General features: G+C 39.4%; 1 protein-coding gene across 15 annotated transcripts in view; it reads left to right on the top strand.

Annotated features, from left to right (window-relative positions):
- The window catches only part of cadpsb (Ca2+-dependent activator protein for secretion b), a 67,269-nt gene that overhangs the window by 30,067 nt on the left and 10,619 nt on the right, over positions 1–26,583 (top strand). For 2 of the 15 annotated variants that reach the window (XM_044167833.1, XM_044167752.1), the window contains exons 4-23: positions 166–246; positions 558–791; positions 2,384–2,505; positions 6,126–6,237; positions 7,276–7,415; positions 7,824–7,890; positions 8,140–8,248; positions 8,351–8,563; positions 11,316–11,327; positions 14,315–14,451; positions 14,564–14,751; positions 16,142–16,243; positions 16,350–16,413; positions 16,515–16,638; positions 18,008–18,076; positions 21,879–21,985; positions 23,356–23,385; positions 23,909–23,917; positions 25,855–26,011; positions 26,119–26,260. In XM_044167833.1, the coding sequence (XP_044023768.1) occupies positions 166–246; positions 558–791; positions 2,384–2,505; positions 6,126–6,237; positions 7,276–7,415; positions 7,824–7,890; positions 8,140–8,248; positions 8,351–8,563; positions 11,316–11,327; positions 14,315–14,451; positions 14,564–14,751; positions 16,142–16,243; positions 16,350–16,413; positions 16,515–16,638; positions 18,008–18,076; positions 21,879–21,985; positions 23,356–23,385; positions 23,909–23,917; positions 25,855–26,011; positions 26,119–26,260 (2,219 nt within the window). Of the gene's footprint in view, positions 1–165; positions 247–557; positions 792–2,383; positions 2,506–6,125; positions 6,238–7,275; positions 7,416–7,823; positions 7,891–8,139; positions 8,249–8,350; positions 8,564–11,315; positions 11,328–14,314; positions 14,452–14,563; positions 14,752–16,141; positions 16,244–16,349; positions 16,414–16,514; positions 16,639–18,007; positions 18,077–18,948; positions 18,982–21,878; positions 21,986–23,355; positions 23,386–23,908; positions 23,918–25,854; positions 26,012–26,118; positions 26,261–26,583 lie in introns of all 15 variants that reach the window. The other 13 variants (XM_044167842.1, XM_044167789.1, XM_044167845.1 and 10 more) reach the window with 10 other exon arrangements.

The raw sequence follows: 26,583 nt of genomic DNA, 5'->3' as shown, positions 1-26,583 counted from the left end.
ATTTATGTGTCGTATTAAAGGATGTCTTGGATTTCTCATCTTTCATGGTAAGATAAATGATGCTTGGAGATGTAGGTGACCTTTGACACTGACACTGGCTGTATTAAAGTATTGCTGGACTCTCAGTGTGACCTCATTGACCTGCTCCTCTCTTTTTATCAATAGTTGGACAACCTGGATGAGCAGGCTGCACAGATCAGAAGAGAGCTGGATGGTCGTCTTCAGATGGCGGACCAGATTGCCAGGGTGAGTCAGACTCTGCGGGGGATTGTTTTTAATATGCTTTGTTATATAGTTAATATGTCACTAATATGGTGTAACTTGTGTAAACATCATAGTGGGAGCTTCCACCCACAGTTGAAAATATTGTACTATTTCACAGAATGTATATTTACACATTTTACTATATTTCTTTTATGCTAAATTAGGTATCCATCATATGAAAAACAGAAACCCACTTGCAACCACATGCATGTTGGAAACTCCTACATTTACCTAATTGTTAATTGTCATCGAGACTGTGATTGTTTGCTGAGTCTTTTCTGTTTCGTCAACAGGGTGGTAAGTTTCCCAAATTTGTGTCTAAAGAGATGGAGGCCATGTACATCGAGGAGCTGAAGTCCTCAGTGAATCAACTGATGGCCAATCTGGAGAGCATGCCCGTGTCCAAGGGAGGGGAGTTCAAACTCCAGAAGCTGAAACGGGGACACAACACCTCCATCATCGACATGGGCCAGGAGGACGAGAACACGCTGTCTAAGTCTGATGTGGTTCTGTCCTTCACTTTGGAGGTACAGTGCATTAGGAATGAGAGTAGATATGAAAGTATAATCAAATGTATGTGGAAACCACCTTGCATTACAAAGTTTTGATCATTTTGACATATTTCTTAGGATTTCTAACTATAGCCAGATGGAGCGAACATTATCCCATTAGAATATAAGGCAATGCAAAACTACATCTGCCTAACCCAGAACTCATAAATCAGAGCCACTGTCGTCTACTTGTCTGCTCGAGACTAAGTATAGAAACAGACAGCAGACCTGTTCAGGGGGTTGAACAGATGCTATGTGAAGAACAGACTGACACACACACACACAAACACTTTTACCTGCTCCTTAAAGGGGAACGTGACTCATCTTTTTATCAGCTTGTCTGAGATGAGCTATCACCACCGAACAGGGAGCGATCGCACCTCATTCCTTATGATGCAGTGCTATTTCAGAATACGGAAGTACATAACGTGCAAAGAATATGACACTGTTTTTCTGTTCCTTCGCACAGAAGTGGGCACACCGTTGTGGATGCTGAAATTATTGGCACAATAGCGGCAATTAGCTATTTGTGTGAGGTGGTAATTCCATAGTGCTTTGGTAAAGCTTCATTTTTAAAGTCTGTTTACTTTCCAAGTGGTTGGCTGCAGCAGCTGCCAGAAATCCCTCAGCAAGAAACTGGGAAAATCTTTAGAGAATCTAGTTGGAATCAGCTGTAATAAAGAACAAGTCCTTTAGCATTTTTGATCCCTGTAGGATAACAACATGGAAATATTAGTATGACGATCATGTTCAGAGTTATAGTACTATACTATAGTATAGTAAGTGCTGGATGATTTTTGTAGTCCCTTTTACTTTTGGAGAGTGCAAAAATCGTTAAAAGGCAATTTCAATCATGTTATAAATGCAGCAGTTTACTTTTGATCACCTATAAATGAATATTGATTATTTAGAATATTTAGAATCTCCTTTACCTAGTTCTTTTAATAGTCTTTAGATGGACTTCCATTTACATCAGAATTCATGTCATGTTTTTATTTAAGTGTGCCAACCTAGCATGCAACTGTAGGATGACTGGACTGATAAACAATATATAAACAGTGACAGTCAAATAAATTATATTGGCAACATGAAGACCTTAGTGGATCTGGTGGATGCTTTCTTTCAAAGTGGATGCATTATTCTGACAGCACATGTTTCTGGCTTTGGTTGTGTCACTAGGAATTTAGAGCTACAATATAGTTACCCCTGGCAGTGTTTGTACTATATTGTATTCACTGAGCCTTTAAAGACTGCATATAAGTTTTGATGTGGTGGATTATGCCGTTTTAGCAGTTTCGATGATGGAGAGTTGTACTTTACAGGAAAGATGGCTGTCATTTTTATGGGCTGTAGTAGAAAATCTGCTTAAATCTTCATTTTAGTAATATGAGGGCACCGACTACAAGTGTAAATAGTGTTTGTGGCTGGCATAGTATTTCTAAAACATCTATCAAACTGGAAGGATTTGCCACCTGCACATATGCAGTCGACTTTTTGCTCTATGACTTCTTTCAAGAGATGAATCACTCCTTGTCTATAACCTTCACTGAAGTGTCTGTGCTTCCTAGGTGGTGATCATGGAAGTGCAGGGGCTGAAGTCTCTGGCTCCAAACAGGATCGTCTACTGCACCATGGAGGTGGAGGGAGGCGAGAAACTCCAGACCGACCAAGCAGAAGCATCCAAGCCAACGTAAGAGCCTGAGCATGCATGTGCACACATTCATGCACATTTGTTCTTCACATGGATTTATATGAGTGTAAACTGTTGTCCACACCACTTTGTTGGTAGAATTCGCAATCTACCACTCTTTAAACTCTCTGGTGATCTCTCTCTTTGAACTCTCTGGTGATCCTTACAAGGAAGATAAACATGAATGCGTATGCAAAGCAGCAGTGTACAGTATACAATTACTCATTTTAGCTATTTGTACATAATTTCTTATACAAATGTCAAAATCAAATCTGTCAGCTGTTGAATATTGATTGCTGATTGCTGCTGTTTCCTATAGATAGAAATTGTGATTAAGTTTAGAGTCATATTGAATCGTACAAGGAAAAACATTCAAAACGTCCCCCTAAATGTATCCATGTCATTGTTTGATGGTGAAAATGTCCATTTATGTTTGTGTTTGGCAGACATAGCCGGTTTTGAATCAAATTAATTAAGTCAGAATGAAGAAAAGACCTTCAGTTCTGTTGTTCAGACTTCAATGCTGTTGATGTTACAAATCAGACCTTTAAAACATGAAAAGGAAATTATTAACAGGTATTGTCCGCAGCCCCACTTCAGCTTAGCATCTGGTATCATGAGGTATTCAGACAAATCTGAAGTAAATGTAATCTGGTTTGCACTCAGAGAAAAAAAAAAGTCTTTAGAAGGTCACATTTGCTGTGTCTTTATTCTTTTGTTTTGGCAGAAACATTTCGGTTGATGCCTTCCTCCATGCGCGGGCCAGAAAAATTTGACCTTGAGTGTATCTGAATATATTTTAGACATTTTCTTATATTTCTACAGAATGTCATTTTATCCACATTATTTCATCACATTATCATTTTAAACTATTGTTGAGACACTGCCCCATGCTTTTATTGATTTTTGGTGCCTCCTGTGAATTGTGAGTCAAATCCACTTGCAAAAAAATGCAGTAAACCTACAGTGCCAAACTCTTCTGAATCTCAGTGGTTTCTTGGTTGTAGGAAGATGTTTTCCAGTGCTCTTGCTTGTGTTCTCAGATGCGTCATTCCCTCTCAGAGGCACTTTGCATGTGAGACATTTCAAAATGTTTTCTTTGAAATGTATCAATTATTTGGTCTAGAGCAGCAGAATCTGCTCTTGGTGTCAGAATACACCTTTAAGTGAACCTGCACTTAATGAAATATAGGTTTAATGAACATTTGGTGTTGTACTGTAATGAGTCTTAACAGCAGACCAATTGCAACCAGCAATTGAACCAGTACTGCTACTGACACAAGATACAAGAGAAAATGTCCATGAAACATTCATGCAAATATGAGCTATTTTAAGGCCCAAATGTCTTCCTCTGATCTCCTTAATTCAAGAGCCATTTTATGAAGAGAGTGTGAGAGAGATGGAGGGACATGAATAAGAGAAGGGATTAGAGGAGAACAAGGCGAGGGTAATGCATGTATGTATGTGTGTGTGTGTGGGTATGTACGTAATGTACACACAGAAGAAACACACATGAGATACATGTATTAATGTACATACTACTGCAGGTTATTTGCATACAGTAATTGCTTGTATTCAGTAACTGTGAGCTCAGACTTACTATTGTGATTTTACACTTTACTTAAGGGGTTGATATTGTTAACGTTGCAAAGAGAATTATTTCTGTTATTGTCTAGTAATTCTGCTTTATTTTTTCATTTGACCCACTTGGGCACAAAGGGTGTTTGATATATTTTGGAGAAAGAGCTGTAGGAGCCCAGCACTGTCACATCCATTAACAGACCTTAGATTGATCCACAAGGTCACCTTCATGCCAGTACAATGCTTCCATCTGAAAGCAACACAGCTCAGCACTAGCTCCTCACTGTCTGTCACCAGCTTCTCTGCTCTGTGCACGTTGGAACTGCAGCATCTTTGTGTACATTAAGTTGCAATTATGCATGTTAGAAATGGTTACAAGGATAACAGCTTTCCAAGGCTGGAAATCGACGCCATGTTATCCTTACCACACTACAGAGAGAGAATTATTATTATGTTGCTAAGGCTGCACAAGGCAGCATAACATGTTGGCAGCCCCAGATGGCAGCGAGAAGTACAAAAGCCCCTATATACGTTGTGTAACATGATTACAATAAACTGCATTCGCCATGTGTGTGTTTTTATTTTTTCTTTGTTTAATCCTTTGGGCTCGTGGAGGCGTATCTGGTGATGAGGTTTTAATCATTACTAATTAGCTCTTACAAGATAGGTTCACATTTTCTCGAGTCTATCTTAAAAGAATATTCACATGCCCATATGTACGTTAAAAGCACTGTTGGTTGGGGGACAAATTCAGTCCTATTTCTGTGCAAAAAGTTCAACCAAGGCTTATATGAGGCTTCAGCAGGCTGAGTTATCAAGCAGGCATCTTCCAAAGAGCCTGAAACCTCATATTAGCTTTTGCTGAACTTTAGAAGTAATTTTTACACTGAACGAGGACTGTGTATTTTGTCCCCCATCACTTACATTGATATCGCTTAGACATGGGCATGTAAGTTAAAGCAGATTTTAATAAATGTGAACATATCCTTTCAGCTTTGACTCATAACTGCAGTCTCTGGGTCAAATTTTGAGCCTCATCCTTTCTATTTCTCCCCATGGTTTCCTATAGGTGCTTCGGTTTCTTCCCTAAGTATAAAAACGTGCAGGTCAGGTGGACTGGAGACCCTTAACTGCCTCTCAGTGTGAATATGAGCTTGAATGTCTTCCATGTAGCATATGTGAAACTAAACTAACTTTTATTTCTTTGTGTTTTAGTCTTTAATCTGTTTTTGTATGTCATTGCATTTTATTATAAACTAATATACTTTATTTTCTTGTTTTCTTTTAATGTGGTTTTAATGTGTTCTAACGCTAAAGCACTTTGACTCACCTCTCGGTTTATAAGATGCTATACAAATAAATTGCTTTTGAGACATGCCTGCGATAAGCGTTAAATACAATACACTTAGAAGTTAATTTTAGCCGGTCTGTAGCATCTCTCTGCCGCTCTCTGTAGCAGACCCATGAAATAATTTTGGCTGATAAGATGGGTGTTTTGTTATATAAAAATCTTGCCAAGTGCAGCTTTAAAGATGTCTGATATATAAATAGCAGGAATGCATTTAGAGCAAGTAACAGTGAGACAGAGGAGTAAAGTATATGTGTGTGTGTGTGTGTGTGTGTGTTCTGTGGTTTTATCCTGACTTTGACATACTGAAGATCTGTGTGACTGCAGTATTTCTTCTTTTATAAAAGAATTCTGTGTCAGAATTCTGTGAATTCTGTCTCAGAATTCTGAGAAGTCTCTCTGTTGTATACTGCAACCCCTGTATGGCTGTGTTGAAGTAGAGACGTAAAGTATCTCAAAACAGGGATTTTATTCCTTTGATTGCTGTATAATTTGTCTATTTGATGTTGTTTACTGACTTTATTCAGTATCTGTTATTTCAATTGGAAAATGCTCAGAAATAGGTGAAATCTCTCTTCCAGACTTTAGCTTTTATTGACAAGTAAAAGCTATTCAATGATTGCTGGAGATGAAGTCATTGTGTGCTGCCATGGAAGCTAACCTCTGGAGTGTCTTTTGTTGTGTCTTTCAGCTGGGGGACCCAAGGGGACTTCACCACCACACACCCTCTGCCTGCTGTCAAGGTGAAACTGTTTACAGAGAGCACAGGGGTGCTGGCACTGGAGGACAAAGAACTGGGCAGGGTAACACTTGTTTGTTTTATTTTTCCCAACACAGAAATAGTCTGATCTCAACACAGCCACCAGAATACTGCAGTCAGGGATCACGTGTCACACAAATGAACACCAAACATAGAAACAAGGATTTTTTTGTGTTTAAAATACTCTCTACTTTCTACTTTGTAGCTGTGTGACATTCTGATTTTATTAAGTCTCCAGTGCACCATAACTTGAATGTGATTCAGACATAACCTTTAGATTTTTTATTTTTTTTTGCAAGTTGAACATGAGATAGATGTCAAAATGAGAAAATCTTTTGCACATACAAAAAACACACCTCTAGTCCCACTGAAATTTTTATTTGAGCATTTTTGCAAGTACTGGAAGAGGGAACAACACATTATGTGTGTGCTTGTGATTCCAGCAAACACTTCTCATTTTGATACTTTCACATTATGCTTGTGTTTGACCAGCACCCCACTGAATTGTACTGCTGTACTTCTCTCATAAGATAGAAGTAGGCTGACTTTCCTCATTTTTGACAACAGATTTCCAATCTTTGAATATTATTTAAATCTTGACTCAAATGTAGAGACAGCAGAAACATTTATCAGTTACCCTGCACTTTGATGAGGTGTAAATGTGTAAGGTTACTGTGATAGATGGTTAAGGAAGGTGGTGTTGCTGGTTTGCATTCAGGCAGCGGTGCCTCAGATGTCCCTGTAGTGGCAGTGACCTTGGCAGTGACAAGGCTCTTTGATCTCTCACTGCAGCAGCGTTGGCAGGAAGGCAGGCTTCCTCAAAGCTCTTTAACTCAGTAAAGAGAGATTAGGCCTCCTCTTCGGGGAGGCAGAGCAAAGCACTGTTCTGTTTCTCTACCCTGACTCATTTTATTCTTTCACTCTGAAACACTCACACAAACACAAACACACATAATCACCAGCCCCTGCAAACACACCGATTGGTGTTACTGAATGTTGCACGGGATGAGATCAAAGATTCATCTCCGGGATACAAACCTCTGATAATTATGGAGTTGCTGTCTTTTTCGTTTGAGCGCAGGTTGTCCTCCACCCAACTCCTAACAGCCCCAAGCAGTCCGAACTCCATAAGATGACTGTGACAAAGGCGTGCCCTGACCAAGATCTGAAGATCAAACTGGCCATACGTATGGACAAACCACAGAACATGAAACACTGTGGGTAAGAGATACGCTGCCAAGTAAGCCATGTAGTGATGTTCCTGTGTGCCTTTCATTTTCCATATCTTTCTTATAGAACTCCAGCCCTCTCAGCTCCTTGGCCTCATTTCTAGTCACGTACCATGGAAAAATACTGTGAAGTGCACTACTCCCTCTGGTGGATTTCAGTGTGTAGTGCCAAAAAAACTCAAAATATTGAAGACCACATTAATCATATTTCATATATATAATGTTATTCGTCTAAAGAATTTGGTTCAACTTTTCTCATTTCTATAGCAAACCACATTTTTTTATATCAAATCTAATTGTTTGTTTCTGTGCACTAGGTATGTGCACCAATCAGTGTTTGTTTTCGTTGTGACATGTGGACTGGGTTTTGTCTCCTTGTGTGTGGACAATGTTTTGACAGATACCTGTGGGCTTTTGGGAAGAATGTTTGGAAGCGCTGGAAGAAGCGTTTCTTTGTTCTTGTGCAGGTGGGTCATCGTAAAAAAAATAAATAAATAAACGTGTTCAACTAAATTGAAGCAGCAATAACCATCGTAGTGGGGGTCACTGTTGAGGTTTTTAGCCCATTAATGAGTTTAAAAGATTTCCTTTTAACCTACTGAGTCACAATATTGAGTGCATCTCCAGGATATTTTGTCATTAAAATTGACTATTACTCAAGGACCGTAGCTTTTTCTGTGGCTAGTTGAAGTGATGGCTAATCCTTTGTGTTGTAGGTGAGTCAGTATACGTTCGCCATGTGCAGCTACAGAGAGAAAAAGTCAGAACCGCAGGAGCTTCTCCAGCTGGACGGGTATACTGTGGACTACAGTGACCCCCAGCCAGGTGAGACGGCACACCTGTACATATATAATATATACGTATAACTGCAGTTACACGTACACACACAACACTAACCACTTGCTCTTTAATGTCCCGCTGTCTCAGGTTTGGATGGTGGCAGGGCTTTCTTCAATGCAGTGAAGGAAGGCGACACTGTGATGTTTGCTAGCGATGATGAGCAAGACCGCATCCTGTGGGTCCAGGCCATGTATCGCGCCACTGGCCAATCCCACAAGCCTGTCCCACCCACTCAGGTCCAGAAACTTAACTCCAAAGGGGGTGCCTCAGCCCAAATGGATGCTCCCATTTCTCAGTTCTGTAAGTAGCCTGAAACACAACATGGTCACTTAAGCAGTTTTTATCCACAAAGCAGTGAAAGCTCTAACCCATAAATGTCTCACGCCATGCGCTCCACACTGCAGTCACAAAATAAGCTGGTAGAACTAACACACAAGCACGCACCCACATGTCTTGATTTCTCACAGATCCCTCCAGCATCTTATGGACTTCCACTCATTGTCACCACTTCCACAGTGTTTAAAGGTGCAATATCATGCTATTCCATCAGTCTGTTCACAAGGAACAACCAACCCTGACAAAGGCTTTATCATACAGCAGTAGGATATGGCGTGCAAACTTTATATCAAAAACTAAATAGGTCACCACACATAAGATTTGAACATTCAAGCCTGCTGGGGTTGAATTCAGACTGACAGTGCCAGGGTGTGCTGCTCTTGTCCTAACCGTAGGCCTCTTTTAATCCAGTTGTAGCTCTAGAGGGCAGCTGTGAAGGCAGCCGTGGTTCTGAGACAGTTTCTCAGATGGTTCCCTTGTCACTGAATGACGGCTAAGCCAGACAACATGTCTAAAGTTTTAATCAATCTATCACTGTACTTGCACCTTGAAGCAGCCCACAGATCAGGTAGCAAAGTGAAGGTAAGAGTGTCTACTGTAGTGTGGCATCTGTACCAACTTCTGTTGTAACCGTCTCTTGTGTCCCCCCCTCATTAAAGAAGGGAAAAATATATATTTTTATATACAAGTATTCACCATCAATTCTGCCAGCAACATTTTCTTCACACTATCTATATATACTCAAGTTGGTTTTTATCTATGCTGTCAGTCATTTTCTTATTTTAGAGAAATTAGCGTACCTTTACCCATAACAACATTAATATAGACCTTTATGACCTACTGAACTTAATGTCACATACTTTTTTTACCAATCCACAATAATAGATCCTGCTATTCAGAAAAACATGACTTTTTGTGTGCATCGTTTGACTCCATAGTTTAAGAATGATTTATTTTAAGATCTTAGATGAATTGTAGAAAAAATAATTGGCATTATTTACTAATACTAAAAAATGGACACCCAGGTTTACGGTAATAATGATAATAATAGTATAATAATAATTTTAGTTTATTTCACTCTCTGTTAATCATATCATTGGCGTAAAACTATAAAGACATGAAATGGATCAGTTACTCAGAATCCTATCATATAAATTCTATGTTGTTTCTCCATTGGTTTCTTTGTCCAGTATGTGATCGTTCTTGTGGTTAGTTGACTCCTCTGATGCCAGCTGTTGCCATTCAAAGCCTCCTCACAGTGGCACAGACCTCCTACCCCCTCCCTGAAACATTGTGGCACACCACGCGTACATGTTTCACCCCCTGGTGGTCTTGAATGGCACTGGGACCATAACATACACAGCCCTCCTGACTCTGCTGCAGTGGACTGATCAAAAGCAAGAGTCTTATGAAGGTTCTTGAGCTGCACAAATTGTAAAAAAAAATTTCTTCCCCCAATCAACCAGTTTCATACTAGAAAATGGTTTAATGTACATCACATATGTGAGTGTTCTAATAAATGTGGACTGGCTTATTGTGGTGGACTTTATGTAAAATAGGCTGTGCAGAAAATTAATATGATATGTGTATCCAAAGACGACTTAAAGGGGTACTCCAGCGATTTATTGTTGCTCTTCTGTAATGTTGAGGGACTTGTGAGAGACAGATCTAAAAAAGAATAGTCAACAATAAAGAGGGTGAGATATCCTGACTTTCAGTCCCAAGTATGGGTCAAACCAAAAAACACTGGCTCCTACATTTCCCATAATGCAACCCTCCGTGCCTGGTAAACGCACACAAATTTTAAACTCTACACCTCCAGTTAGTAATGCAGACTTTCTGTTATAAATATGTGGCATTCAAGCTAACCCTAATGACATCATCAGGGTGTCATAGTGACCCACATACGCACTCCGGATGGGATTAAATTCACTGACCAGTGCGGGCAATGTTAAAATCACCCCACCTTCCCTAGAGAAATAAATCCAGTCCGAATAGGGCTGAAGAAGTGACAAAGCTCCCCCAGAGCTGCAAAACACATTATACTGTTTATACAGGTTCAGTAGTACAAACCATGACTAGTAGACTGATCTTCATCTGAAATCGGTAGAGTACTCCTCTAAAGCATGTTTAAATTTACCATTTCACCAATAGTGTCACCACTTGATTTATTTCAACCTTTCCAGGACCTTCATAGTCTCTTTCCTTTTAAAAAAGACACAGGCATCTTTTACACATAAAACTGACTCGGGGTTTACTTCATCGGGTAGGTGTATGTGTTTGCCAATGTCCCTTTTAAAAGTAAGCCTTCTGTTTGATCTGCAATTATACAGAGTGACAGTACTTAACGTGTAGCTCTTGACTCCTTAAGTACTTGTCCAGAATCCAGAATAAATAAACTGCAGTGGAGTGATGAGGATCGTAAATTCTCTCTTCCTCTCTCTGTCTCTCTCTGTCTCTCTCTCTCTCTAATGTGCCTCAACATCTGTTGTCAAGTTCATATATCCTCACATGTACTCACACACCACCACCCACAAACTCTCATGTTGGTATAGGTTGTTGTTTTTGAGTTGTGTTTTCTTCTTCATGCTTTGCCTGTACCCTTCTTCAGTAATGCAGCTGCTAGGTCAGGGCCTCTCGTGATTGCTCTCCTCCAGCCTTGTTGCTAGTCTTTATGTTATTCTGGTTTGTCCCTTCTTACCCTGCTGTCTTCTAGCTGGACTCAAGGGTAAGTGCTTCCCTGTAGCCGGCACAGCTCAGATAATCCCCGCTGATTATCTGACAAATGCAACGTTCTTTCTCTCTTCTTTCCCTCTTCTCCTTTTTCACGTCTCGCCTCATTTCTTAGATATTAGTTGATAACTTTTTGTTTTTGACGACCTCAACTTGAGGATCAAGTATAAGCATCCATTCGTGCCAGTATAGGATGCATGTATTTTATTCTAAGAACTTATTATTTGACTCAGTAATGGTTAAAGTTGATATTATAGTTGTTTCTGCATAATTGCCTTCTCTCTTAATTCATATTGGTGACTGGATCCCTCAGAGTAAAGCAATATGATGATAAAATGTGACGCACTATTAGAAAAGCAAGTTCCAATTTCATATGTTATGAGAAAGATTTAATGTGTAAATTTACTTTTAATAATATAAATTTCAAGAGGTGAAAACAAAGTGATGATTATTTTATAGCAGTTAGATGAAACCTAGAAAATATCAAATGTTTATAGAAATTTATTCAAAGATGAAGAAGTGTAGATGAAGTGTAAATGATAATGGCAGTCTGTGATGCAGTTCTTTTTCAGAATGTATTTCATGCATAAGTGAAATTTGTTTTGACACTTCCTAAGTGTTGATCATGCTTTAACTCAGAGGGCTCAAAAGCTTTTAGTTGTTTTTCTTTTAACTTTTCTTGATGAGAGTTGGCAAATATGTATGCGGAGTATTCTGAATGCCATAGACAAGGAGTAGCTAATGCCGCCCCTTCTTACAATAAAATACTCCGGACCCCCCCCCCCTTCCTCCTACAGTAGATGGGCCTGTAGATAGAAGACAGACCGGTGTTACACCTCCAGCAAGGGGAGATCTCATTTTGATTTCTTTTGACTGCCCTTTGTTTGCCTGAATAGGAGAACACCTGTGTCATGTATCCATACTTTTGTACAAATACAGGAGTTTTCATTCATTTCCCCCATCTCCCAGAGAATGATACAGTTTTGCCTCTGTCGGCTTCATGCTATTTACCCATGTACTTGCACCAAATTGTATTGCTACCCTATTAGAGTTCTCCGGTAGTGGTATGCCTGTTAGTGTGCTCTGTAGAGATCATGAATACACTGCAACATATTCAAGTATTGTCAACTTGCAAATGCGTAGAGAAAAAAAAAGAAAAGAAAAAAAGGAATGCCAAAAAAAAAGATAAAAATGCAAATTTGAAAATGGGTCTGCAGATGTGCATGACATTTAAAAGCTCAATGAGAAGTCACACTGTTCTCCAGCATGTGATAATGTATATATGTATGCAAAAGTACTTGACTATTCACTTTGGGAATTTGGTAGCTTTATTCATGGTTGAAGTCATTATTGTAAGTTATGATAATGTTACTGTAGTACTGAGTGTATTCTGGACTCCATTCCCTCATTTATTCCAACCAAAGGAGATGTAGCCCACTCACTGTGTGTCATAGACCAACCCCAGACACCTTCTGTTCACTCTTTGGATGTTTTCTCACTATCTTAACACTGATCCACTACATTACTTACTTTGTGACTTGGTCCTGAGTGAATCTTGTGATCATCACATCGTCCAGCACTTGTCTGACCACTGTCTTATTGTCCCATTAAAAGTTTGTCTTACCCATCCTCTTTCATCCTGCCACTGTCTTCTCATCCAGCACTGGGTACACATCTATTTCCATTGACTGTCTTCTCTCTGTGTTTCTAGCCCTCACGTGTTAACTGTCTGACTTCTTTTACTTTAACTGTCTTGTCCCTCTTCCTCGAACAATCTCTTATTTCGATCGTCCACATTTTACTTGTGGTCTCACAGGTTTTCCTTCTCAGATTGGAGTACAAATAAGCTAATTTCTAGAAGTGTAACAATCTGTAGGTTCCTTTTTTTAAAGCAAATTTCAGTGAATGCTTAGCACCCGTATTACAACCTTTCCCCTTCCCTCTCACTGGCCTGGAGGTTGACAGATGTCAGTTGTGCCCTGTTCGGTACCCCGGCCCTGCCCAGCCAAGATCAGGCCACTTCCCACCCCCACCCTCAAATCATCATCACTCATGTCAGTGTATAATGAACATGACACCTGTCACTCACACCGAGGACATGACTGCATCTCTTATCTATTTTGAATCATCCTTGTCCCCATCATTTTGTCTCTGACAGCTGTATTATTTACCCAGCACAAGAAATTATGGGCAGTTTAGTTAGTAGATGTTATCTATTGTGGTTTAAAGAAGTAAAAAACAGATTATTCCACCAATGTTTTCATCACCCATATTTATTGAGTTTCATTATAGTGTCCTTCCGTCTTTTACTCAAGTGGATGTTACTAATGTTCTTTTTTCATTGAATTTCACGGAGCAGGTTTAGTTTTTTGTTTAAGTCTGAAAGTCCTCTTGATATAGAGAAGGTTATTGGGCAAAAGTTATGAAGCAAGACAAACGATAAAAATCTGAAAGAGTATGACTTTCTAGGATCTATAACTGGAGAAAAATACGCAAATCTCCAGTCAATAACGTTTTCACAACATAACTCTTTTCTTGAGTTATTACTTTTATTAGCACACGTCCCAATATTTGTCAGGACCTGAGTGACATTCAACAATCGCGAATGGCAGAATCTATTGAACATTATGAAGAATGCATCTAATTCTATCTAACCAGCACTTTTTCAAACATGTTTTGGATATTTAAAGATTTATTTTCCCTGCAAAACATCAGGGAATCTGACATACCAGGATGCATGCATGCACATACAATAGAAGATCGATAGAATCTCATCCACCAATACATCAAATCTCTTTACGCTGTCTGACACAATGCAAGTTGACAATGTAAGCTGTAAGTGTTTATAATTTGCCCTTAGAAGTAGCACCAAAAAAATCCCTGGTGTTTCTGTGTTGTGACGAAGACTTGCTGTTTTCCTGTGCCTCACTGATGTCTTTTCCTCTAAACCGTGTTCTTTTCCCTGTGCTGTTGGCTGGATAGACGCTGACAGAGCTCAGAAACATGGAATGGATGAGTTTATCTCCGCTAACCCCTGTAGCTTTGACCACGCCTCGCTTTTTGAGATGGTGCAGCGACTCACGTTGGACCACAGGCTCAGCGACACCTTCTGCTGTTTGGTGAGTGACTCTCTGCCCGTTGTAACGTCACCATGCTACATTTTTGTCTGTGGGCTGTTTTTGATAGCTGATATGCAGTGACGCAATCCCCATCTGTGTTTGCATTGCGCAGGGATGGTTTAGCCCAGGCCAGGTGTTTGTCTTGGATGAGTACTGTGCCAGGAACGGAGTTCGAGGTTGTCACAGGCATCTGTGTTACCTGCGTGATCTACTGGAAAGAGCAGAAAGTGGGGCTATTATTGACCCCACTCTTCTTCACTACAGCTTCGCTTTTTGTGCCTCCCATGTCCATGGGAACAGGTGTGCCCTAATCCCTTCCTGTAAAATGTTTGTGATTTGTAACTGATATTGCTGAACAGGATTTGAAAACACATTAAGATGAAATTTCCTTTGAAACAAATATAAATTGTATTCCTTGAGGCAAACTGAACCTCCTATATACAGATTAGGTGGGCACACTAAACCTCCATAAGCAAATGGACAAGAACAGAGTAGAAAAATTTGCCTCATCAGAAGCATCCTAGGCATTTTTTGTCTTCCATCTATGTAATTTTGTCATATTCATGTCTGTTTATTTTTATGTGGTATGTATTTTTTAGTTCTGCACCTTTTTGTGTTAGATGTTATGTTGTTAACCAATTGCATATTTCTACATATTTCCTTGTTTTCTACCATTTGTCTTTGTTTTCTTTTCTCTCTGTCCTTTGTTATCATAGTCTCTCACTGTCCATATTATTCATCCTCCTATGCGTCCGTTAAAGTCAGAGAGGGCAGCAATTACTGGGGGCCGCTGGGCTATGAGGCCCTAATGTCCCCAAAGAGCTGCCAAAGCCCAGATCCTCGCACAGCCTCTAAACGAGCATGCATATTCAAGTTTAGAAAGAGAAAGGATTCCAAAATACCACTCTTTCAAGGGCCAAACAGGTGAGACATTGTCATTTATTTGTATGTGTAAGACAAAGGGAACTCAAGAAACAAATCTCATAATTTGCAGTCAGTTCCCTGGGAGCTCGGAGCTTTCAGCCAGAGTGTTTTTTGTATTTTTTATTTATTTTTTGCTCCTGTTGGTGCATTCACACCTAACCTGTTTCATTCAGTTAAAATGAACCCTGGTGCGTTTGTCCTCTTAGTACAGTTCATTTGGGCTGATGTGAAAGCTGTTAATCGAACTCTGGTGCGGACCAAACATCCGCACATATCACGCTTACAGAACACGTCTTCGGTTTAATATGTTGATGGTTAGCATGTTGTACATGCTCAATATTAGCTCCCTTATTCTGCTCAGTCATCTAAAGGCAGCACGTCTTCTTTGCAAAGTGTGAAGCAGTATAGTATTTTCTAAACGTTTCCTCAAAGTGTATTCGGCATTCTGCTGGTATAGTTTTGCCTGGTATATTGCCCAGATAATTACCACGGTTATGAGCAAATGCCAACTGTGCTCCATGTTAAATGAACGGAGTGAACGTTCTCACATGGTTTGTAGTGATACATTTTGGTTTACTTGGATTTTTCTCTGTGGGAAAAGAAACCGAACCAAGGGGAAAACACTCCAAGTTTGCAAACTCATCAACTGATTTGGGCCATAGCAAACAAACTATAGGTGTGAAAACGCCCTCAGATGAGAGGTTGCATAACTTGAACCTCTTCAGAGTTTCAGTTGGATTAAAGTATGTGGGTGTGATCCTCATAGGCCAGACGGGCTGAGCACAGTGAAGGTGGACGAGAAGGAGCGCTTTGAAGACATCAAGGAGCGGTTGCGTGTGATATTGGAAAACCATATTGTAAACTTCAGGTGACTGCCAACTTCCCAACAGCACATTACCTCAAGTCAGAATATAATATGCCTATTGGTATTTTTCCACTGTTATTACATTTAATGTCTACATCTTCCCTTGTAGATATTGTTTCCCCTTCGGTCGCCCAGAGGGAGCTCTGAAGGCCACTTTATCTTTGCTGGAGAGGGTTTGTAAAGATTTTAAAAAGCATTTTATACCCCATTATGAAACATTAACTGTGATGTAATGAAAACAGGTTACATAATTCCTCTTTAATGTGGCCTGTAGGTCCTGATGAAGGATATTGTGACCCCAGTTCCACAAGAAGAAGTTAAAGGAGTGATCCGCAAATGTTTGGAGCAGGCCGCTCAGCTCAACTACCAGCGGATTCAAGAATATGCTAAAATTGAAGGTAACCAGAAAAACTACAATTTCACATGAAGACTGCTGGAGTGAATGTGTTAATTAAATAATGATAAAAACATCCACTAAGCAATCATACTGGTCATTGAAATATCATTCTATGCAATGCAGTCATTTTGTATGGTTTTAGATAAAAATGCTCAGTCAGTGGTTGTGTGTGGAATAAAACAAGAAAAGTGGCTTTTTATTTTTTACATTTCTTTTTAATGAACTACTACACATATATTCCCAGATATCCCTTTTCTTACTGCAGTATGACATTGTACTGTCACTGTTATTTATTTATTTATTTCCTCACGGTGAATTCACTTGGTATATGGTATGTTTGTATCCATATCCCAAATGATTTGTGGCATCCCAAATGATTTGTGACAGTTTGTCGGTCACTTTCTGTCTCTCAGTCCAATAACTCTCTCCTTTGTTGCAGGCCTGCTTTAGCTCTGTGCTGTTCTGTAGGTCAAGTTGGCTTTTGTGTAGAGGTGTGTGAGTAAAAATGCATTCAAATCCAAAGCCCTGAAATCTGTTCATGTGCTGATCTCACATTGTGCCTTGACAATTCAAGCTGTGTAGTATCCCAGCCTCTGACATTTGATGATTGGACTGTGAGTTCAGCTTAACTGAATGTTGATGCACACTTCCCCTCTTCCACTATCTTACTGTAGCTCTTACCTCTCTGATTCCCCTAGCTGACTCCCCCCCCCCACACCTGCCTTGAAATACCAGCACCTCTCCTGTCACTTCTGAAGACGACTATCTTCCGCTCCCTGTCCCTCGCTGTCTGCTCTGCTTTTTTTCTCCTCTCCCACAGTTGTGGGCTTTGCCACAGTTATCACTTTATTTGACCTCCTTGATTATGTGATAACCAAAGGAATGCTGGGATTGAACACCTGCAAACCAGCATCAGCCACATGCATGTGCTTCGAGACATAACAACATGGCCTTTCTTAATTGGCATGGATTACATATTGAAAATTACATCAATGACAAGACATTTTATAATGTCTTATTCTCTCTCGCTGTGTGTTTTCTTCCAGTAAACCCATTAAATGCATTGACATGCACTTTGTATATTTACATAGAAAACTGTGATGTTGTTTATGCCTTGAAATAAATCCCACAGGGTGCTAAAGATACTAAGGATTTAAACCTTACTATCTTGCCATGCTATGTGAATTTACTTCCCACTGTCCTTGTGAGGCGCCTGGTTCAAAATAAACTGAACATTTGGCTTTGCTACAGGGCCTTCTGCCCATCAGAATGTCGTTTTCACCTGGACAGCCCTCTTCCCATCAGCCTCTGACCTCTAGCCTTCCCACCTCTGACCCCAGCCTCTTGCATGCCCCGATCCTTTTTTATAGGGAAAAGGAGGGAAATGTATGAGCACCCTGTCTTCTGCTTGGCGTCTCAAGTGATGGATTTAACCATCCGTGAGTACCTTCATCATCCTCTCCCCAGTATCTCTCCTTCTCCTCCTTCTTTTAAGTACTCTTTCTCATCCCCACATCCCCCTCCTGCCGCTTCTCTTTCTTCAGAGATGTTGCTCCTGCCATGCTTGTTATTTTCTGTGGCTTTTGTCTGTGAGAGTGAGTGGGGAGCGCACTAGTCGAGATCTGAGCAGTACCACACTGAATCAGTCGGGGTCCTTTTTTTAGTACCATCTGTTTGTGATGGACATGAATGAGCAGTCTGGTCTGTAAGCTTCTTTCTTTTGGTTGGATGCCCATTCCTTTGACTTGAATGCATTTTTACATTGCTTACATTGTTATCTCCTCCAGTCATTTGGTCTGATCATGTGTCAGTGGTGTGCTGTGCCGAACAGGTAGGCTTTTTTTTCACCGTGACACCAGAGATAGTGAAGGAGCATCTGTCGACAGAGCTTATGTATGGGGAGGACAGGACAGGGTAGGATGTATGGATTTAACAGCTGCTGTTTGTGTATTAAGTCACTCAGTGTGTCCTGTCTTTGATCCTGGCAGCTGTTTGTGTGTCTTACCTGTTTAAGGTAGTCTAAGCTTTGTCTGTTTGTTAACAAACATCTTATCACTATTTTAATTTCCAATTTTCCACAGGCTAATATTTCAGCGTTTCTGTTTTTTATTGTATGTTTGTGACGTTTGTCTGTTGGCGAGAAACCTCACACCCTGGAGCTGAAATTGTCCCAGCAGATTCTTTGAAAGGGTCACATGGCGATGAATAACAACTCTGAGCCCCCCCTCCCTGTAACGTGAAAATAATCCTAGAACCGTGCTAATTCTAAACATCTCCTCTTTATCTTTTCTCTCCCTTTTTCTCGCTGAAGTTGAAAAAGGTCAAAAGGATCAAAAGGATCCAGGTGAACCCATGTTTAGCTTGTGGTTTAGCCACAGTCCACACAAACATGTACATACACACAGACCTAACCCCTCACCCCTTCATACACACATGCATTTTGTGACTATATACAGAACATATGCATGCATGCACAGAATTTACCTGTAGCACATTTTCCATACAGTATATTATACACACTTGTAATATACACACTCATTCAAGTTCTCAAATGTCTTGGCATGTTTAAGCATCTCTTTTTATAAAGTAAATACTTGGAGATTGTATTGCTTTATATCATTCCAGATGTGGTTCAAGACTGTTTAGTTTGTTCTGGAAGTTTTATTTTCATTTAGTTCAGCTTTAGTCCAATGTGCTGCTCACAGAACAATTAAGTGGTTGTATGTGGCTGAAAAATATATTTAAGCAACATTTTTGCATAAAAAAATAGAGTAATACAATCTCTTACAAAAGAATAAGTCACATATTTGCCTACATGTTAAAGTTAAAAAGGAAAAAGAGGGACATAAGCAACATTTTAATGTAACCCTCATCATCAAATGGAACACACATGAGCATACATTTCAACTGAAGATCATACTTTTGATAATGGGATTGTATATGTACATGGGTTTTATTAATATCATGTATTACCTTATATGATCATACATTTAAATCAAATTTGCTACTGATTTTAGATACTTAAAGAGTCAGTTTAACCATATTCCAAAAAAACAAACAAAAAAGGACTTTTCTTAATTTTGTGGTATGTAGTCATGCAGATAGTTATGGTTTTATTGCAATTTACACTTCAACTTCAACTTAACTTTATTGCCCCCAAGGGGAAATTTCTCGTGTAGTCAGGTGAAACATGGTACTCACACAGACGTAAAACAAAAATGTATAAAAACAAAAGCTAAAAGCCACCACACAAGCCCATATAAAACTATTTACACCAGGTGAAGGCAAAATAAAACCTGGAGTACATCCAGCCATCCAGCATTTGCAGCTAGTTTCAGATGTCAGACTTTTGTCACCACCCGAAACATTGCAGGTGAACCAAAGCTATTTGCATGACTAAATACCACCCAGAAAAATAGTTTAGCTCGTTTGTCTTATGTTTCTTATAATGTTGGTGAACTGGCCCTTTAATAGTCCACAGTAGTCAGACACATTGGAAATTGGTGTTCTGTGTCTGAACAATGCAATCTATCATTTTAAATGCCATAATAGATAATACATACTGTATAGCTTCTGATTGTAATGCGTTAATGGTGCTTATGAAGCCACAAAGGCCTGCTATGCATTTCTTCTAGACCAAACCATGATGCAAACATTTTTCAGATCTGCTCCAAGTGCTCCCCTTCACAGGGCATTATGACCACACAATATATAGTTACTGTAATACAAATCCATGTGATCCACCCATTAGTGTTGATTAAATGTCCCTGAAGACAATGACTCAAGTATTAGCTCAGCTTTTTACTGTAGATATCTCAGATTTCCCCTGATGATGAACTCTACATGAGGATTGAAAGTGTAACCTAAATCAGGGTTTCTTTAATCTGTCTTACAACCAGGACCCCCCAAAAATACATGTTTACATTTGGCTTGAGTAGAAATACCTGAGGAATATTTGAGAAAATGCTACTACTTAGTAAAATAATGGAAGCAACAAAAGACCCCCAGTCAGAACTGGTTGAAAGACCACTACTGTTTTATGTAAAGTTACGTATATATGTGCTTTTGATTTCAGATTTATGTAGCCATTCAGCTCCATGTTCAAATTATACGCTTGTCATCCACTTAGCCGTGCTATTTGAATAATCTCATTTCATGACATGTAACTGTCTTATCAGATCATTCTGTCAGCAAAGGTACAAGCAAGTTATTTGGAGCTTTTGCAAATTATAGACCAACGGTGATAAGCGAAAGAGGGTTAAAGTAGTTTTTAGTGCGCAAAACTTTAGTTGATGGCAAATCCAACACCATCACACTGTAAAAATATTCAATAAAACACATCTGAAGTAATTCATATAAATGATTGGTAACTAGTTTTTTAATTTATGAGATAATAGCTGATTTATAAGGAATAACACTCTTGAAGCATCTAATAGACCAAATACGTGATGCATTTTGCATCAAAATGGATTTGAGTGTCTTTACCCACAAAATCTACGACCTGGTTCAAGAAAGTAATTTTGTGTAGTATTGTCCAGAGATTATATAAAAAGATGAAATACACAACATGAAATGTGAAACGTGAAAAAAATGGCTATACTGTAAATGTCATTTGAGTATATTTGTTTGTTTTTAGAAAAATATGTGCACACATGTTGATGAAATTTTGACCAATTCCTCTCTATACTGTATATAAAAGTATATATAAGGAAAATGCTTGATAATAGTCACTAATACAGTATTAAACCTATATTTTGATATGAATTGAAAATCTTAAAGTTGATTTGATTGAAAACTTTAAACAGAAGTAATGAATTATTTTTACAGTGTGTGCTCACAGAGTGTTTTTTTTTTTTTTGGATGCCATGCGACAGCTCCTTATACAGATGGCTTATTCAGTACCGCTTCACAGTATGCATGTTTTTGATGCCACATTGCACCTCCATCTCAACGCCACTATTCTTGTGCCTGATACTCTTCCAACATAATATCCTACAAACACATCAGTTCTGTTGCTTTATGTCATGCAACCCAAAATTATGAATATAAATGAGAACAGGCTTTACTTGTTATGGGGGTATGGTAGGTAAACATCACAGTGTAAGCACTGTGTTTATACTTTTATTAAATGGTCAAAAATATAGACAGGAAAAATCTGAATAGTCATAGAAAAAATCCCCCTGGAATCCTTCTCTGTGCTTGACTAACCACTCATCCCTCACCCTCATCCTTTTGTCTTAGAGAACGTAGGCCGCTTAGTCACGCCTGCCAAAAAGCTGGAGGAAACAATTCGCCTGGCGGAGTTAGTCATAGAGGTCCTCCAGCAGAACCAGGAACACCACGCGGAGGTGAGTGAGAACCCTCTCCTCCTCAAAACACTTTCCCTCTATATTCTCTCACTCTTATCTCACTCCGCCCCACAACAGGGAGTTAGTCTTATTATCAGTCTTCTATAAATAAAGCTGCTTTCATCTATGGGTAACAAAAAAAAACCCTTTCAAAGATTAATTTAATTTAGGAAAGCTCTAATTGGTGTTCGACAGACCGTGGCTGCATGGAATCAGAGCGCTATGTTTGAACAGAGACTGTAAATTAGACAGAGAATAATATAATGTGTGCAGTTCTTTCCTCTAATCACAGTTCATAGTGCAGCGTTGCAATGTTATATAAGCCATTGAAAGCGTTGAGAAATTCAAGGTAGTCCAGAATAAACAGAAGGCAGGAAGGTAAACAGAATGTAAAACAGTAGTTCAGGCTAATACATGTTATTCACAGCTTTTGTGTGCTCTTAATATTGTAAAGTTTCCCTTTTAGCACAATTACAAGACAAAATAGCTGGTGGTGGAAGAACTACTCAGATCTTTTACTTGAGTAAAAGTACCAATACAACAATGTAGAGATACACCATTAGAAGTCCTGCATTCCAAATCCTACCTATGTAGAAGTAGAGAAGTCTTATCAGCTAAATATACATAAAGTATCAAAAGTTAAAGTGCTTGTCCCACAGAAAATGTCCCCTGTGAGCAATATATCATTATATATTGCATTAGTATATTGTTAATATTGATGCATCAATGAAAGACGATAACGTGAATAGATTAATGGGATCGTAAAGAAAAAAAACAAAGGTCACACAATTTTGTATTCCTTTCTTGGATTTATTTCTAATCTTTGCTTTTCTTTTGTGAAATATTGAATAATTCTACCTCTTCACCGCCCCATACAGTTATTCTAATGAAACCATCTTTGTCAAGTTTAAACGGCATATTATCTGATCACATCTAAAACATGCTTTATTATAGGGGTTTACAAGCAAACAAGATCAGAAAGCACTGGTTTAAATTTAAGTTTCTATTTTTTGTATGTAAAATCTTAATCTGAAAAGTAACTCCAGCTGTCAGATAAACGAAGTGTAGTAAAAAGTACAATATTCCCCTATGAAATGTAGTGGATAAAGGATAAAGTAGCATAAAATGGAAATACTTAAGTTAAGTACTTCAAAATTACACTTGAGTTCACTACTTGAGTGAATGTACTCTGTTTCTTTCCACCACTGAAAATAGTTTCCTCATTACATCCTGTTTGCTGCTATAAACATTGAGCTGATAGGAAAGCATGATGAGCATGTGCAGTTGTGTAGATCTGAAGGTGATCCAATGTGATCTCAGAATATACAGATAAAGCAGATTTATTGTATCTCTCTGAATATGCTTGACAGGCGGCAGTCACAAGTTCTGGAGATCAATCGGTACAGTATTTTTATTTATTTTTCCTCTTCAGTCCCCATCACGACCCCCCTGTATGGCATGTGCGCCACTATGGCAAGAGGCACCTTTTATAGGCAGAGAATTAACTCATAGATACTGTAGCAATGGGTGGGTTTGTAGGCATAGAAGTGAGAGCAAACTTGTTTAAAAATTAAAAGGCACTGTAGCTTGCACAACATAATTGTGATCATGAAGCATGTTCATCGGGCCATAAAGAGGTTTCCTTTCTCTTCAAGCATGCTGAACCAGTAAATTTCCCAAAGTATGCTCCATGTGAACCTTTGAAGTTTGATCCACCATAAACATTTGTTTCCCCTCCATCCAACGATTAATTTCACAGTCCGCACTTGTTCAAGCATTACTTCCCCAGCTTCTCCTCTTCCATCTCTCTCTGCTGTCTATTCTTAGTTTAAAAACATTAATAGAAAATGCCTCAAAAAACATTATTGTTCTGTACATCTTCCTGTGTTCTCACTGTCATATGACTGGTGACTGTCCAAGCAGGGAAAAGAGGTATGTAGTAAAGTTGAATGAGAAACTCCCATAATGCTCTGTGCATGTCCAGTAGATGATGCCACATCTCCTCCCCACTCAGCATCAGTACACTCCCTCAGGATTAGTTCCTTGACACGGCTGCATTGATACAGCACTATAGTCTGTCTGGCTGAACACCTGGTCTGCCCTAGAGCTCTCAGGGTCCTGTATGTGTCCCTTAACTCCTATCAAAAGGTTGGAGGACACTCTGCCTGTCGACCTTTGAGCGTTTTCCCCTCCCTCACCTGTTGGAAGCTTTAACAGCCCCCGTCTGCAATAAGAGTATCTCTCCTTGAATGTGATGGAGAAGAGCTTTGTTTGCTGCCTGTTTTCACACTAGAACTGTCACGCTTTTTAATTGTTTGGGAGTGGACAGGTAAGTAGACAGGTAAGTAAGGTTTTGACTGCCACTGTGGTGGTTAAGCCAAATGGGAAAATAACTGAATCTGTAAAATAAAGCATGCAGCATAATTTGGAAAGATCAAGCTTCATTTATTGAACTTGGCAACCTGTTAGTCTGAAAGATAAGCAAATAAGCCAAGCCAAGACTGCCAGCAAAGCAACTACTGTACTTCTGCTGTCAAAGTCAGCTGAATCTCAGAGACTTACTTAACTAATTGGAACAGACGCACTCCAACACTAGATATGCTGTGCGCTGCAGTCTTTGGTGTGCCTAATCAAAGATGTGCATGAGTCACATTCACATCTAGTGGGCTATGGGTTTGTTAGTGATGTGAATGGTGGACCCCCTCATCTCTTAGCTTGAGAGGAAAAGCATGCAGAGAGCTTCACATTTGCATGAGATAAGCACCTTTCCCTTAAATCTATAGATACTGTCATGAATATAACAAGGCACGAACATGCAACCCTACTGTGTGATTCTTTTGCTACATATAAACTTGATGTACAGTTAATCCCACCTTTAAGTCCTAATCAATAAGAGCAGTGGATTCAATCTCAGGAGTATGCAATGGGAAACACACAGACATACCACACACAGTACACAAACAATCCACACAGGTGTCATGGTGTGTCCTTTTCTTTCTGTGAAAACTGTTTGAAAGGAAATACCCAGCCATTTCTGAGTCCACATACAGGATGAGACAGTCACTCCTAAAGCAGAGGGTTTTTAATGCATAGTTAAAGGAATAGTTTGGAATTTTGGGGAATGATAGATGAGAAGATCGATACCACTTTCATATTTGTCAGTTAAATATGAAGCTATAGCCAGCAACCGATAAGCTTAGCTTAGCATAAAGACTAGGAGCAAGAGGAAACCTACCAGCACTTGTAAAGCTCACTAATTAAGAAGTTATATCGTGTTTATTTAATGTTATGTATAATTAAGTGTCTGACTATTTCTTGGCTGGGCGCACTTCCTGGACGTCTTGGCGACCGTGATGACCCCAGGAAGTCACTGTGCCAGCCAAGAAATAGTTAGAGCATAAAACTCCACCATAAACCACAATGTGTTTTTTTTCTTCTTTGGTTTTATGCAGATTAAACAAACCAAATATAACGTGTTAATTAGTGAGCTGCTGGTAGGTGAATTTATTTTTTAACCTAGCCAGGCTAGCTGTTTTCCCACATTTCCAGTCTTTATGCTAAGCTAAGCTAACCAGCTGCTAGTTCTAGCTTCATATTTGATGGTCAGTTATAAGGGTGGTATCAAACTTCTCATCTAACTCTAGGTAAAAAAGCGAATAAGCATATTTCCCAAAATGTTGAACTATTCCTTTGACATGCATTAACATAGATAGAGCATACACAAATCCAGTGGTATTTCCTTTTAGGACCAGATGAGCTCCAGTTATGTGTATTATTCCCTCCATCCTTGTCTTTCTTCTTTGTGTCATCTCATCTCTTAACTGGAGCCCTTGTTCACCTGTTTGCTTTCCCTCCTGCTGTGTCTCTAGGCATTTGCATGGTGGACAGACCTCATGGTGGAGCATGCAGAAAACTTCCTGGCCCTCTATGCCATCGACATGGATGCCGCTCTGGAGATCCAGTCCCCTGAGAGCTGGGACAGCTTCCCCCTCTTCCAGCTGCTCAATGACTTCCTCCGGACAGACTGTAAGCTCCTGCACTTGTCCCACATTTATTTTGTAGCCACTTCAGGTGTTTTTATGCTTAAACAACGACACTAATGTCTTCCTGTCACTGCCTCTTTTTTTGCACAGATCATCTGTGCAATGGAAAGTTCCACAAACACCTTCAGGATCTGTATGCTCCTCTGGTGGTTAGATATGTTGATCTGATGGAGTCCTCCATCGCACAGTCAATTCACAAGGGCTTTGAGCGAGAGTCCTGGGAGCCTGTAAAGTAAGGATCCTCCATCTTTATAACTAGGCTGTAGGATGGTTGGAGATGCAAGGCTTTTATATTCAGATGACAGACTGACTGCATGGAGGCTGAGAAATCTGGGGGAGCAGCTGTAATGTTCACCCAGGCTTCCTGTAGGTTCACTTTCAAAGAATGAGCCAAGAGTGGGCTGAATAACCTATTTCTTCTGTGAAAGAAATAGGTTATTTATTCTGAAAATAGTCTTTGACTAATGTATGTGTCTTACCAATTTCTCTCTGACACATTGGGGTCAGGGCAACACCTAATATTTATGTTGTTTTGTTTTGTGAACTAACCTTCAT

The sequence above is a fragment of the Siniperca chuatsi genome, linkage group LG2 (assembly GCF_020085105.1).
Source record: "Siniperca chuatsi isolate FFG_IHB_CAS linkage group LG2, ASM2008510v1, whole genome shotgun sequence".
In the NCBI taxonomy this organism is placed as follows: Eukaryota; Metazoa; Chordata; class Actinopteri; order Centrarchiformes; family Sinipercidae; genus Siniperca; species Siniperca chuatsi.
Note: the sequence above shows the minus strand (reverse complement) of the source record. Positions and strands in the feature narration are given on the sequence as shown.